This window comes from Microcaecilia unicolor, chromosome 7 (genome assembly GCF_901765095.1).
Source record: "Microcaecilia unicolor chromosome 7, aMicUni1.1, whole genome shotgun sequence".
NCBI lineage: Eukaryota > Metazoa > Chordata > Amphibia > Gymnophiona > Siphonopidae > Microcaecilia > Microcaecilia unicolor.
This window is the reverse complement of record NC_044037.1, coordinates 219,335,953-219,352,764: the sequence shown is the minus strand read 5'-3', so window position 1 is coordinate 219,352,764 and position 16,812 is coordinate 219,335,953. Positions and strand designations below refer to the sequence as shown.

The following is a 16,812-nucleotide window of genomic DNA, read 5'->3' as shown; positions in this document are numbered from 1 at the left end:
TGTTGCTTGAATGTTTAGTTTGTTTTTATATTATTATGTAAAGAGAACTTTGAATTGAGCAGAATAGAAGTTTTTAAATAAATAAACAAACTATACACATAACTGTTCAACTCCAATAAGCCGCTATGGTAGCAATTTTATGTACCAGACTTTAATTCTTTGTACAGTAGGAACTTTTTTTAATTAATCACACCTTTATCTTGGAAAACGGGTGCTGACAATTCTGAGATAAAAATGAAAACAGATCCCCAAGCAGGTCTCCAACCAGTTTCTGGACAGCAAACTAATAACAAATTATCCTGTTTTCACTCCATCCAGCTGCTTTATGTTATTCCACATGCTAACTTAACAGCCAGCCACAAAGTACCAAAGGCTGAATTATTTACACTTATTTTCCAGATACATTATCTAATATGCTTGTACATCCCTAAGCACAGAACATCAGAAGACACCCTTATTAACCCACTGCCTGCCATGTATTGGGTGATGGTGACATGTACGTGTTTTTTTTATGTGTAATTATAAAATCAGTCTGATTTGACCTGTGGCACATGGGTTATTAGGGGTTGCTCCCAATCCTGTGCCTATGGCAAAAAAGCTTTGATCAATCATACCTATAAACTCTTTTCACACAGGTGTGAGAAATTAGACAGGCGTATACAGGAGCAAAGTTCCTAGTGAAAACAACCCTTGCTGAACTCATGAGGCATGAGAATGGCAAGAAGCCTTGGTAAGGGAATGGGATTTGCTATACCACCTTTCTGTGGTTACAGGTACTTATTTTATATCCGGGGCAATCAAGCGACTTGTGCAGAGTCACAAGGAGTTGCAGTGGAAATTGAACCCAGTTCCCCTGGTTCTCAGGCCACTGCACTAAACACTAGGCTACTCCTCCACTCTTGGATACTCCTTTAACACTTGTCAATAGACATACCACTTATGTCAATTAGAATTATTCTAGAGAGTTCTCCAGCAGATGGAGAAAACTGGACAAGCCAAAACTGTATTGAAGCTAGGACTGTTTTGTCATCCCAGTCAAGTATTTGGAAAAGGGGCATTTGCCAATAAAAAACCAATGACAGATTATTCCAGTATTAAAGTCTTCTGATAATTAAACCCTTTGAACATTTCAAAAGTTTCATTCTCTAAGCATATGTCTTAATGGATCACTGAGACACACGAGTTTGGTCAATAGGGATGCACAGATGGTCTAGCACATCTTCATGCCCTCCATACCTGAGGATTTTTTCTAAACTCAAATAACCTGCCAGATAAAATATGTTAAGGTTTTCCTGTTCTTGTTCTTTGCCATAATGATTAGGCACTTAAAAAGATTTGTAGATGGAAAGACAACATTAATCTATTGTAATCGTCCTCCTCCTCCTGCCTGATTCATCTAGTGAAGTCCCAATCCTGTCTCTGTCAAATTTGAAAGATAAAGGGACCCTTTTACTAAACTGCAGTAAAATTTGTAGCTACCATGGCTTGATGCAGGAATAAACCATGCAGTAGCTGCAACTTTCATGCGACAACCAGTGGGGTTGGAACTAGCATTTTCTAATGCAGATCCCATGTTGAAGTGCCATTTAGCATACAATACATGGCCATGGTTAATGCGCAATACTTTCAGCCTCCTATTTAAGAGGTGGGAAGTGGGCCCCCGTTAATTCTGTGTTGGCCTGTTAGCACATGGTAAGTGTAACGTACTAGCTGGCTAACATTTCCATGCCCACTATCCACCCATGCCACTCCTCCTGACAGAGACATTCAGGCAAACTATCACAAAACTCCTTGACACAGTTGCATGATAGCCTGTTTTTGCTTATTAACCACACATTAAGGGACCCTTTTACTAAAGCTTAGTGTGCAGTAATGGACATTAGCATACACTAAGTGCCGCGTGTCCCATAGGTATAAAATAGGACATGCTGCGTTTAGTGCATCCTAATGTTCGTTAACTTGTGATAAGCTTTCATAACAGGGCCCCAAAGACTTGAAATAACTATCCCTTCAATGATCCCTCACAATCATTCACTTTCAGTCTTATGCAACTAGTTATCTCCTCTTACACTCTATTATCTCTACCTCTTTAATTATTTGATTTAAATTTATTTCAGTTTATTTGCTGCCCATCCAAACAAGCTGCCTCTGGGACATGTATAAGATTCACAAAACATACTACAAATAAATATATGTAGCAGTAATCCTAAATATTCCTCTGTCTTTAGAGTGAGGGCATTTCTGGAGCCCCTGTTTTTAATCTATGAGGCTATATAATAACTTAAATATTCTACAGAAACAATTGAAAACAATTACATAAAACCAATACAAAACGTAGACCCATAGAACCTATTTCCCTCCCTCCACTACTCTACTCTGACACTATTTCCCTCCCCCCACCACTCTACTCTGACACTATCCTCTAAGTACTCTCTCTCTCCCCACATCACTTTCTACTATTATTTATCATGAAGCAATGTAATGTACATTAGGATGGGTAAAAGTGTCTATCCACCTTATAATTGAAAGAGAAAAACGCCTAGATTTCGACCCAAATCGGGAGATAGACGTTTATCTCACAAAAATGAATAAATCGGTATAATGGAAAGCCGATTTTGGACGTTTTCAACTGCACTCCATCGCAGAAGCATACAAAGTTGACGGGGGGCGTGTCGGAGGCGTGGTGAAGGTGGAACTGGGGCGTGGTTATCGGCCAAGGAGAGATGGTCGCCTTTCGACGATAATGGAAAAAAAGTATGCGTTTGTAGCTAGAATTTAAGGCACTTTTCCTGGACCCTGTTTTTTCACAAATAAGACCCCAAAAAGTGCCCTAAATGACCAGATTACCCCCAGAGGGAATCGGGGATGACCTCCCCTGACTCCCCCAGTGGTCACTAACCCCCTCCCACCACAAAAAAAAAAAGTTTCACAACTTTTTATTTTCACCCTCAAATGTCATACCCACCTCCCTGGCAGCAGTATGCAGGTCCCTGGAGCAGTTGTTAGGGGGTGCAGTAGACTTCAGGCAGGTGGACCCAGGCCCATCCCCCCCCTACCTGTTACAATTGTGCTGCTTAATGCTTAGTCGTCCAACCCCCCCCCCCCCCAAACCCACTGTACCCACATGTAGGTGCCCCCCTTCACCCCTTAGGGCTATAGTAATGGTGTAGACTTGTGGGCAGTGGGTTTTGAGGGGGATTTGGGGGGCTCAACACACAAGGGAAGGGTGCTATGCACCTGGGAGCTCTTTTACCTTTTTTTTTTTTTTGTAAAAGTGCCCCCTAGGGTGCCCGGTTGGTGTCCTGGCATGTGAGGGGGACCAGTGCACTACGAATCCTGGCCCCTCCCACGAACATATGCCTTGGATTTATTCGTTTTTGAGCTGGGCGCTTTCATTTTCCATTATCACTGAAAAACAAAAACGCCCAGCTCACAAATTGTCAAATAAAACATGGACGTCTATTTTTTGAGAAAATACGGTTCGGTCCGCCCCTTCACGGACCCGTTCTCGGAGATAAACGCCCATGGAGATAGACGTTTTCGTTCAATTATGCCCCTCCACATGTACTTGGAGTGAACTATAAAAACATAATCAGCCACACACAACTGTTGAGAAGACATGGTTTGATATTAGTTATCCTAGTGCTGAGTCTTAAAGGGGGTATTTCCTAGGATGTGTCAGGTATGGGATCTGCCAGGGTGACTTTCTCCCCCTTTACACATCTTACTAAACATGCTATTCTTCTACTATTCTTATCTCAAATACCTCCAAAATAAGACAAAATAGCAAGAATATAATGGTAAGAATTTGGTATACTGGGGCTTATTTTCAAAGCACTTAGACTTACAAAGTTCCATAGGTTATTATGGGGCTCATTTTTGAAAGAGAAAAACGTCTAAAAGTGGCACAAGGCAGCATTTAGATGTTTTTCTCACAATAACACCCAAATCAGTATTTTTGAAACCCGTTTTGCAGACGTTTATCTATGCAATTCACCTGCAGTTCATCCAACTCACAAGGGGACATATCAGGAGCGTGGCAGGGTGGGATTAGGGCATTCTGAACACAGATGTTTTACAGCAATAATGGAACAAAACGAAAACGTTTAGGGCTGAAACCTCAATGTTTTGGTCTAGACCTGTTTTTTAGAACGAATAAAGCACAAAGAAGTGCTCTAAATTACCAGATGACAACTGGAGGGAATTAGGGATGATCCCCCTTACTCCCCTAATGATCACTGACCCCCTTTCACTCCCCCTCCCTAAAATGTTAATAAAAATATTACTTACCAGCCTCTATGACAGCCTCAGATGTTATGGCAAGGTCTATTAGAGCAGCATGTAGGTTCCTAGAGTAGTCTAGTGGTCGGTACAGTGCACTGTAGACAGGTGGACCCAAGCCCATACATCCCCCTAACTGTTACACTTGTGGTGGAAACTGTGAACCCTCCCACCAGAAATCTACTGTACCCACATATAAGTGCCCCATTCACTCATAAGGGCTACTGTAGTGGTGTACAGTTGGGGGGCAGTGGGTTTTTGGTGGGTTCTGGAGAGCTCAGCAGACAATATAAGGGAGCAATAGTATACCTGAGACCTTTTATGTGAAGTCCAGTGCAATGCCCCCTAGGGTGCCCCACTGCTGTCCTGGGATGTTTGTGTGGCCAGTCTAATATGAATGCTGGCTCCTCCTGCATCCCACTGGTTTAATTTTGTGCGTTTTTCACTTGGACAATTTTTATTTCGAAAATAGACCAAAAAGATAATTGTTTTGAGCACAGAACATCTAGAAAATAGCCATTTAAAAAAAAGATGTTTTTCTATTTCAAAAATTGCTATACTCCCCACTTTAACTTTGGACATTTTGAGCAAAACGTCCAAAGTTGGACAGACATTATATCGAAAATGCCCCTCCATGTAACTTTGTAAGTAAGTGCTTTGAAAATATGCCTCTAAGACTATTTGAATTGACCATCAATACTGCCATAACAAGAGCTCTTCGTTTTCCAGTGTAATTAATTACTTACAGTTAGCATTGCAAACATTAGTTGGCACACATTGAAGGCATGTCGCCAGTTATGATAGAGGACCATTCGATAATTCTTCCTCACAGTTAACAGCCATCTACACAGGATCTGAAACAAAAAATATGAGCTTAAGACACATAGGTATGATAGCTGACACCTAGCCTGTTGATGCTAAGACCACTCATGCTAACATACAGCAGATGATTACCTCATAATCAATTTTAAATTTCTGAACCATTCCCAGCTCCATAAACATTCGCAGGGCTGCAGTGATCATGGCATCCATATCCAAGGAGAAGTCATCAAATTGGATCTCATCAATAGAAAGCTCTGATACCAGTGGGATGTTGGCTGCCTAGAAAACAAGAGACACTCAGAAAAGTAGGATGAAGCCTCAACTTCTTAATTCAAAACACAATCCCCCCGATAGTCCAAGCTATTTAACTGGCCAGAAATGGCCGCTGACTGGTTAAGTAGCATTTCAATGCTGAAACAGATATTAAATGGTGAGTTATAGACAAGTTAGAACTAGGTTGGGAGGGAGGACATACTCTTTATTAAATTATAAAGAGCAGAGATGGATATACACTTTGAATATGATAGCCCTGTATGGTCTAAACTTGGAAATTGATTGGGCTTCATTAATCTGAAACTAGGTAGCTGATTGGCTGAGTCTATCATGCGATAGTTTAAAAGGTCAGAATTAAGCTGATGGCTCCATCTTAGATCAAATAAAGGTGTGAGAGTACTATCACTGATTGCAAGGTAAGGGATTTTATACAGGCTTTAGGGTTTTAAATGTTGATTATGTTCTAGACATACACTGATAAATATTATACCATTCTAGTACCAGGCCCTAATGCTGCTTTAGCGAAACATGGCCAATGTTGGCTAAGGTCCTGATAGAAGAGAGCTTTATTAAGATAAGTTTAAATTTAAGCAAAAATACAATAAATATATTGGGTTTAAATGAGTAAAATATAAGGACTGAAGAAGAGTAGAGTGAATCACGACGCTAAGTCCCCTGTGTGAAATGAGTTGCCGCTGAGTTCTGGAGTAATTGAGAAGTGAGAAATTATTATGCTATATGAAACTAGAACCTGTCACTATAGCAATGTAATCTAGCATTGGCCTTTCTTGGTAATTAGATAGTTGTTGCCCCCACTTAGCAGAACACAAGGACCATATAAACTGACAAAATCAAAAACCAGAATATCCAAAGAACAATTTTGACTGATGTTCCATGAAATAAATCTAAAACCAGAATATGTATCTTTTTTAAAAACTTAATTTATTCAAACAGTATGATGGTTAACATCCAGCCTAAACAAAAAGGAAACAATTCCATATGCAAAGATAAGCAAATAAACAGCCAAAACAACAAATAATGGAGAGACAAACTCTGCACTTCTGCATTGCCCCTTATCCATGGGACAGCACAATTGTCAACCATCCCACTGTAAGAGTTTTATGAATCCTTTTAACCCCAACCATACACAGAAGCATTCTCTGTACATACCACATTCACAACCTACCCATTATCCTCCTATCCCCAAAGAATAGGTTCCATTCATTAGAATCAACGACTGTTTATGCAACACACTGCCCAATAATCAGACATAATGTCCAACAGAACTTCACTTCAAGAAGGAGAGTCAGCTGAGTCAGGGTCAGCCAATGAATTTAGGGGTTAGGCATGGCCTAGTGGTCTTGACATCTAGAGGTGGCTGATTCAAATCTCACTCTTGCTCCTTGTGATTTTGGGCAAGTCACTTAACCCTCCATTGCCTCAGGTGCAAACTTAGATTGTAAGCCCTCCAAGGACAGGGAAATAACCAGTGTACCTGAATGTAACTCAGCTTGAGCTACTATCAAAAAAGGTGTGAGCAAAATCCAAATAAATAAAATAAATAAGTAAATTTCAGCAGCTTAGTCTAGTCCAAATCCATTTCTGAGAAAGAGCAGCTCTACTGCCATACCAGTTCAGATTCCAAAGCTCAAACTGGGCCACATGATACATTTGACAACCCCAGCAGTTAAATTGCAGAGATGCTTCCTTAATCCAATATTGCAGTATAAGTTTATGCAAGATGAAGATACCACACATAATGATTCTTTTTCCTCATAGCCACTTGTTCTTGCTCTTCCCAGTTTCCAAGTAACAACAAATCATAGGGAGAATGGGCGTGCAAGTGGCAGATGAAGTTCAATGTTGACAAGTGCAAAGTGATGCATGTGGGTAAGAGGAACCCGAATTATAGCTACGTCTTGCAAGGTTCCGCGTTAGGAGTTACGGATCAAGAAAGGGATCTGGGTGTCGTCGTCGATGATACGCTGAAACCTTCTGCTCAGTGTGCTGCTGCGGCTAGGAAAGCGAATAGAATGTTGGGTGTTATTAGGAAGGGTATGGAGTCCAGGTGTGCGGATGTTATAATGCCGTTGTATCGCTCCATGGTGCGACCGCACCTGGAGTATTGTGTTCAGTACTGGTCTCCGTATCTCAAAAAAGATATAGTAGAATTGGAAAAGGTACAGCGAAGGGCGACGAAAATGATAGTGGGGATGGGACGGCTTTCCTATGAAGAGAGGCTGAGAAGGCTAGGGCTTTTCAGCTTGGAGAAGAGACGGCTGAGGGGAGATATGATACAAGTGTATAAAATAATGAGTGGAATGGATCGGGTGGATGTGAAGCGACTGTTCACGCTATCCAAAAATACTAGGACTAGAGGGCATGAGTTGAAGCTACAGTGTGGTAAATTTAAAACGAATCGGAGAAAATTTTTCTTCACCCAACGTGTAATTAGACTCTGGAATTCGTTGCCGGAGAACGTGGTACGGGCGGTTAGCTTGACGGAGTTTAAAAAGGGGTTAGATAGATTCCTAAAGGACAAGTCCATAGACCGCTATTAAATGGACTTGGAAAAATTCCGCATTTTTAGGTATAACTTGTCTGGAATGTTTTTACGTTTGGGGAGCGTGCCAGGTGCCCTTGACCTGGATTGGCCACTGTCGGTGACAGGATGCTGGGCTAGATGGACCTTGGTCTTTCCCAGTATGGCACTACTTATGTACTTATGTACTTATGTACATTCAATGCCCCCACCCACTGTTTGCCCCAAAAGGACCAAAACATGTCTCCAGATTTCATGTAAAGACAGTCCAGGAAAGTATGTACCCAAGTGCACTGTCCAACCTTGCATTACAAACATGAGTCATCATCCCACAACCTCATTTGACACCCATACCACACACTCTAGTAATAAAGGCTCTATGTATTATTTTAAATAGGATTTCTTGTAAATGAGCACTGGCTAATAACTTATACCCTGTAACCTATAATTTAGAAAGCTCCATTCCATTGATGTTAACAGCCAACTTGGCAGACCAGGTCCAAGCCAGCGTGGCCAATGCTTTCTCCGATCATCCCAGCTGGCCATTCCTATAACATATTGTCAGCTTATTAAAATGACAAAGCAGAGATTCAAAGTCCTCATCCACCTCCCTACCTACCTCCCTATCTTGCTACCAAGGTTTGATAGTAGTGGCGAAGCTGCAATTATAAGAAGAAATGCTATTTAGAAAAATCCCACTTTAGTTGGAACTGTTTAAAAGAAGGAAAAATCTCGGCATCAGCTTTTATCAGGTCTCCCAATCACCTACAACCTTTCTGAGCCTGTCTGACATACTCCCCAAGTGAGTCCTGGTTCAAATTCAGATTACCTATCAGAGCCCAAAATGAAGAAGTCATTGCTGAGTGTGTCCAAAATTTGTTCCACCAGGACCATGCACGTTTAGGGGCACAGTAATCAGGGCAGTACCCGTTCCCCACCATCTACCACTCCCACTATGAAGCAAGATTAGGAGGTCCAGATTCCCAACCAACATGACAGGCATATCAGCCGGAAACAACTTTGTCGCCTTGCTATACAGTTCATGTAACCAGCAAATTAGTGCAGCAACATTGTATAGCTGGAGATCCAGAGCCCCCACTCCCTTCGTTCCCGAGTCAGGAATAGATTGCTAAGACCTATATGTGCTACTTGACCTCTCCATAGAAACTGTCTAAGGATGCTCCTAAATCATTGCTCATCTTTACTTTTTATCCAAAAGGGAACCATCTGTAAGGGGTATAGAATCTTAGGCAAGGCCACCATTTTAAATAAGGCATTTCTTCCTAACAATGGTAGAGGCAAATCTTTCCACTTTTCACATAACTTTTTTTATACTATCTATCTTGTTCTACACATTACATTTATAAAGTTGCTTGACATCAGCACCAATGAAAATCCTCAGATATCTAAGAACCCCAGGAGCTTGTTTCAACAAAGTTTGTTGCCTGGGCACTCCAGAAGGACTGTGACTCAGGATCTCCGATTTATCATAATTTTCAATCCTAAGAAAGAACCAAATTAATCTATGTCGAATCACTTCAGGCAACCCCCTAACCTGGTCCCCCCCCCCAAAAAAAAAAAAACAATAGCATGTCATCAGCAAAAGATATATTTTTTGCTCCATAGTCCCCAAATGGATACCTGAAACAGCAGCTGAATTGTGCAATTTCCTCTGTGTAGGGGCACATGACAGGGTTGTCTTTTGTCCATACTTAGAACTTAGGAAGGACTGTATTCAGCCTGGATGCCAAAACAAATGTCAATATTTTCAGATTTTTATTAATCAAGGAAACTGGGTGGTATGAGCCCACTAGATATGGATATTTCTGTGGCTTGGGAAAGAGTACTACATGGGCCCTATTTTGGTATAATCCCGTAACTTCAGTACTTAGAAATTCCTGAAACGTGGCACATAATGGTGCCGCCACCAGACCTGCCATAATCTTGTAAAATTCACTACCAAACCCATCAGGGTCTGGGGTAGTAGCCATTTTTAATCTTCAAATGGCCTGCCTGATCTCTCCTACCATAATAGAATTCCCTAGCATATTAGCCTCCTGGGATGTTACTTGGGGAAGCTGGATGACCTCAAAAAAATCGATCCCTCTGAACAGTATCCATATTTTCTCTATCATACAGTTGTTGATAAAAAGTCAAAAAGCCTGCACTATAGAGGCTGAATCCTGCATCAAGGCACCATCTACCATAATCTTAGTAATACATTTTCTAACTTTAGTCGGCCGGACAAGGTTAGCTATATGTTTTATTCCTCCATTTATGTAATTTATATTTATAAAACAAAAGATTATATTTGGCCTCTGGGTTAAAACGGAATTTAACTCACTTTTAATCTTCTGCATTTCTTCTCTTTCTTGTCCACTCATCATAGTAATATGCTTTTTCCTCCAATATTGGAGCCGGATGTAAGATCTAATATCTGCGCATCTCTGCTCTTTTTTATATAACTAACATAGCCTATAATTTTCCCCTTCATCACTGCTTTAGCAGATTCCCTAAGTATAGTAGCATTGAGGGTATCCCCTTCCTCATTTTGTTGTACAATATTAGTATCTAAAAATTTTTGCCTAGTCTTCCTGATATACATCTGAAAAGCATAATCCTGACACCAGGTTGGACTCAAGCGCCATATCAAGCTCTCATTGTCCAGATGGAACTGGAAGTCTAACACAAGTATAGAATGGTCATAGTTGGAGGCGCTATATCAGCTGATGTAATGGAGGGAAACAAGGATTCCGATACTAGAAAATAATCTAGCTTACTGTAGATATTATAAACTTTAGAATAAAAAGTATACTCAGTGTCTAACGAATGCAGACTATGCCAAACATCTATAAGCTGCAATTGAGATATAAGAAAATTTACCCCTTTGTTATAATGATTAGGAACAGCCACACAGGGCAGGTTACAATCAAACTGAGAGCAGGTCACCACATTAAAACCACCACGAAGCACTATGGTATAACCTTCATATTCACCCAACAATGCTAAAAGTATAGAGAAAAAAATGTGGTCGTAAACATTTGGGGCATATATATTTCCCCAAACTAATTTATGTCCCTTTATCTCTCCCACAAAAATCACATATCTCCCATTCCAATCTGTCAACAACTTGTGAATCACTACATTTAGACTCTTTTTTGCTAAAATTGCCACCCCTCATTTTCCACCATCAAAAGCAGAGGCCCACACCTCCCCCACCCAGTCATGTCTCAATTTGTTATGTTCGAAATCAGAGAGACGTGATTCCTGTATGAAAGCCATCTCTGTGTGCTGCTTCTTAAAATAATTCAAAATCCTGGTTCTTTTAACCGGAGAGTGTATTCCATCCACATTTAAATAAAGAATTTGCAAAGTACTCATAATGACATATAAGAACGCAAAACCATAGAACGAAAGAAACATACAAGTGGACGGTGCAAGGGCCCGAGCCCACAATCCCCTCTGCCCATCCCCTCATGCCAAACCAATAAGAAATCATCCTCACCCAGCAATGACTCACCCCTCCCTATCCATATGCCAAGGGACCCCAAAAACTGAACAGTAGAACCTTCTTCGAATCCTGACACCCAACAACTCCCAATCACATCTCTGCAGAATATCTATTGCCCACTCACACAAACACATCAGTCACTCACTACCACCAGTCATACATCCCCCTTTCCCTTCCAATCCCAATCCCCCTCCCTCAACCCATATCTCCCATATCCACTCCCCACATCCCCACTAGCCAAAAAAGCCAGACCCATATAATATTCACCCTTCCCCACCCCTATCCCACATCTTTGTCTACAAATGAGTAATTCGCTGGACCCAAGAAATCTAGACAGGTTAAACAAATGGACAGCTTCTGAGTCACTTTTAGAAATAAGAGAAATATAACATAAGGCCAGCCGCACAAAAGGGCCATATACAACACCATTGCAAATTGTACACTTCACCACATTTATGATCTCAGTCTGTGAGCCCAAAAAAATAATGACCTGGGGAGTCACAACACGATGGAGAAAATTGTAGATCCAAAGGAGCACAAAGCTTAGGGTATCTCAGTTGAAAAGTAGTGCCCTGCATGATCTGCACCTTCACAGGATACTGAACTACACATTTTATTCCCCTATTCCAAAGGTTCATGCAGTAAGGTGCCAAAGCACATCTGATGGCCACCACTTAACCAGAATACTCATTAAACAAAAGCAACTTGCAACCTTCGTATTCCAAAGAGCGGGTTCTTCGATATGAGCCATCAAGCGTTCTTTCTCTGCAAAATTTAGTACCTGAGCCAATACTGGCCTAGGGAGCTTATTTTCAGTGTGCTGAGGCTCTACACAATGGGCGCGCTGAGTCTTAAGGTCTCCAGCTGGAACTTCCATGCCTGTTTGTGGGAGCCAAGTGTCCACTAGTGTCCACAAGTCTTTCGATGACACAACCTCGGACAAACCCACGATGTGCAAACTGTTCCACCTGCCTCTATTCTCCTTATCTTCCAGGCAGTCAAGCAAAGTTTTGCAGCAATCTTCCAGACCCTGCTCCTTCACTTCCAACGGTGCAGTCTTTCTGCTGCGACACATGATGTTCCTCTTGTGTAAGCCTGGTTGCATGACTTTCCATGCCTTTCTTAATCTTATCTATGGTTGCCTGCAACTTTGCCAGCTTATTATGCAGTATGGCAGACAAAGTTTGGGTTAGCTCTCTCACCACTTCCTCCTGGAGCATGAAAACTGGTGGAGATGTAGAGTCCTCGGATGCCATTTTGGGAGTCTTGTGTTTTGACTTAGCAGTTGCAATGTGCAGATCGGCATGCCACTCCAGCTGCCTCTAGCTCTTGTCGCACCCCAGACTTGCTTCAATGTATCAGGGTCCTGCTGAGGTATGTCCATTTTTCAGCATTTCAGGTGTTTCTTGGGGGGAATTGGGAACGGAGTCACGTGATTCCAGAATATGTATCTTACGTCAGAAATGTAAAACCCTCAAACAAAATTGTAAAAAATGAAACCAAACCAAACCAAAATATCCTCAAATGAACACAATCCCTCAAAAGTTGACCAGTGGAAGCTGGCTTGTTCTAGAGGATTTATAAGTGGTGTTACTGTAAACTTACATACATCACTTGGTTTTCAAGCTATGGACTCTGTATTATAAAATAATGGTTTTGTGTACAGTGTATTTGGGTAGATTAGTAACTGGAGGAAGGTGATAATGACGTGGCGAGTCAGGAGAGAGAGGAAGAGAGACTGGAGAAAAAGATCTGGGAAGCAAACTGTAGAGGGAGATACAGATGTCAATATGGAAAAGACAGGGGAAATGAGACAGAAGCTTAGTGCTAAGAAAGACCATGCTTGCAGTGCTGTAACCTGGCATATGGAGTTTGAAGGGCCAATACAGAGAGTAACTGAAGACGGTATATGGGGTCAACGCTGAGTACCGTATGCACGCAGCTTACCAGCCGGATGATGCAGAAACAGGCTTAGTGAGGGAGTTAGCTTACATGGTAGGTATTGGTGCACAGTCTATTAAAATCAGGTTGTTAGATATTCCACCCTGACAGCTGATTTTAAGGTGAGCACAATATAAGAATTTTACTGCCAGGTCTGAGGTGGCATAGAAGGGTTGGCTCACGTCTGCATTGGGGAAGAAAAGCTAATATCTCCCCTCCCAGGCCTACCAAAGTTGTCAGCATCCCCATCCCCCCACCCAAGGTGACATCTCTGCCCCTGCCCCTACCCCTCCCGATCCCCATTGGCATCCCAATTCAATTCAATCCCCCCCTCCAGAATGGCTCCTCTACCCCTACAATCCCCCCCCCCACAAAAAAATATATTCTTGGGGCCCTTACCAAACTGAAGTAAAAAGTTGCCTTAGCATGTCATTTTGCAGGTCATTCCTTGCACTAAGGCCATTTTTACTGAAGGGATCAAATGGCTGATTTTTCTATTTTCTATATTAATGGCCACACGCTAATTTGCCCATTAGCTCATTTCCATTAGCACATGAGCCCCTACCAGCTAAAAATGCCTTACCACAGGGTACACTCAAGCATCCTATGGCAATTTGGGGATCAGTGCGCATTATTCAGATGCAAACATTTTTTTATTTTTTAGCACTGGGACAGGTCTGGGGGCAGAGAGTGGGCTGGCTATGCTAATTGGTTAATGTAGCTACATTGCCATGCACTGATTAGTGTGTGGTTAGCGTGTGAGGCCTCACCACCTACAAGATAATGGTACAATTAGTGAGTGTCCACAAAACAGCATTGAGAGGGTTCAAAGCACAGAACACAATGCAAAAAACAAAAGGTACCAAGAGCCTTCAAAACCGAGAAGTCCTTTTATTCCACAGCGTAGGTCAGTCTTGTACATCAGTCAAACAATCTTGTACATCAATGGCCCTATACCCCAGAGGCAACGCCACGTTGGGATCAATACATAGTGTTTGGACAAGGTTTCTATTTTTTTGCCTTCAGCTGAGATGCTGGGCATGTTCATATTGTACTGCGATGACAAACGACCCTTGATGCAGGTGCTGTGCGCTAAAACACGGCACATGTTGGGTCATTGATGCACAAGATTGTATAATTGATGTACAAGATGGACCTACACTGTGGAATAAAAGGACTTGTCCCATTTTTGAAGGCTCTTGGTACTTTTTGTGTTTAAAATTAGTGAGTGACCATTAATACAGAAAACAGAAATATCGGCCATTTTACTTCAATGGTAAAAATGGCCTCAGCACACAAGAATAACCTGTGTAAGGACGTGCTATGGTCACTTTTTACCGCAGTTTGGTAAAAGGGCCCTTAAGCTTGTAGAATACTGCTTAGTGCCCAAAGCCACGCTAGTGAGTCCCACGCAGCAAATGAGAGGAAGCCCATAGGAATTCAATGGGCTTTCTCTCATTTGCCGCACCGAGAATCGGTAGCACGGCTTTGTAAAAGAGTCCCTATGTTATGATCCTCGCACATTAAATACGCTGTTATTGTAATACTTAAGTGATTGCTAGAAATTATTTTGTCTTGTCTTTGTGTCTCATAGTTCTATAGAAAAAGGGATGTCTCCTATTTTATGTGTCTATATAGCAGTGCATATGAATAGTAGAGCTACAGAAATGTTAATTAGTAGTAAAATTAATAAAAATAAAGATTTTTTAAAAAGTAGCAATAATAAGGGCCTATCTTGTTAGGTGCACCAACTGCTAAATGTGATTTCCGACCGAATCATCTATGCCTGTTTATGTATATGAAGTATTGCTTTGCATGCAAAAATGGCTTTTAAAATGATCCCCCTACTAATATTTTTTTGTTTTGTACTTTTAGAAAAGAAATCAAAGACATAAAACTCTTAAAATGATATTGGCAAACATAATTGGAAACAGATTGGTGGAAGAATGTATTACCAGGTTATCAATGAACAACTCTATTGGCTAATAAGGCATTGGTTTCACGTCATCAAAAATATCATAGACAATATATCTGGTCACATGACCTGATCCAGTTGAAACAGTGGAGCCTCAGTTTTCTGGGCTCAATAAGATATAGCATTCTGCAGTGTTCTTTTTGAAGGAAGATGAAAATGAGGTAATGCAGTAATTTTCCATTAAAATTGCATTCCAATTTTATTTCATAATCTGAAGTTGCCCTACTTTTTGACATATTGACCTTCCATCCCACTTTGTCACCAGTGAAGACATGAAGGAACATTTTGCAAATGTTAATAAGATGCTGAAAACGTTACTAATGCTTTCACTTAATTGATGAAGCTACATTTCCAGAAAACTAGCAACAAATATTCTGTTTCAACTTGCCATAAAAGTGCTGACTCTTCGAAACAACAGCTCTGATTTCTGTGTTAAGAGTTCAGATGATGCACAATGACAATACTAGCAGACGAGGGAAGATTAAGAAAAATGAAAATGACACAGGCTCAGAAAAATAATATTGTCCTAAACAGAAAATAAGGAACATCACATGCAGTGTGCGTGTTTAGGAAGGATGGAGCTGGGAGTTTGCTTCTGCTCCTTTGAGCTACCAGTTGAACAAAAACCAGCCTTTAATGGAGAGCAACACTGCTAGATTCCTAACTACCTAAGAATTTTTGCCCCATTCCTCTGCCAATTTCAGTAACCATCCTCAGCTTGGGGCCATGCACCAGGGCTCCTGCTAGAACCCTTGCAATCATGGACCTGAAGCCTCAACAGCATCTTCAGCCTTGGGTGACCTACAGAATAGGAATTGAATCTGGGTCCTCCACATGGCAGGTTGTAGCATTATGATAATGCTCATAGGTCAGCCCTAGAATCCATTTTAAATTGGCCCTGATGATGAGAATCGTGGCATGCAATGAAAACTTCAAGGAGTGAACTATTACAGAAAGAATGGTCACATTCACAGCTTGAAAGAAAAGAAAGCAGAGAATCCTGGTGATCAACTACCCTAGCTAAGCTTTTCAAGAATGAATTAAACTGGGCAAATTTAGTCACAAAATATGAATCTGAGTCCAGTTTATCATGATGTAAGGGTCCTTTCAGGCCCCTCATAAGCCCAGGGTGTTCCTGGATTCAGGATTATACCAACTGAAGTGTAGAGAGTAGGTGTATACCATTCTGCTACAACATTCCCTGCTGAGATGGCTGCAGTGGTTTTGCCTACCCCTATGTAAGCAAGAGACTGCCATGGTGAGGTATGGATTGTGAGCTGGATTTTGTGGTGGAGTTCTTTTGCCTACTGAGCAAGAGAGTGTATGTGATTAAGGCTTAGCCTTTGGGCCTAGTTAGTTTATGCCTGATGAGAAACCTCCCTTGAGTTTTTAGTTATTGTCTTCTCTGAAGAGTTTGTGAAAGACAGAGGTTTTACCCACCCCTCTGCCTGAATGCTCAAGGAAGGA

The 16,812-nt window shown here is 41.3% G+C and overlaps 1 protein-coding gene across 1 annotated transcript in view; it reads right to left on the bottom strand.

Moving 5' to 3' along the window:
- Positions 1 to 16,812, bottom strand: part of PDE11A (phosphodiesterase 11A) — a 544,360-nt gene that overhangs the window by 156,431 nt on the left and 371,117 nt on the right. The window contains exons 11-12 of the mRNA XM_030210333.1: positions 5,236 to 5,382; positions 5,028 to 5,135 (exon numbers count right to left, since the gene is read on the bottom strand). Of these exons, the coding sequence (XP_030066193.1) occupies positions 5,028 to 5,135; positions 5,236 to 5,382 (255 nt within the window). The remainder of the gene's footprint in view (positions 1 to 5,027; positions 5,136 to 5,235; positions 5,383 to 16,812) is intronic.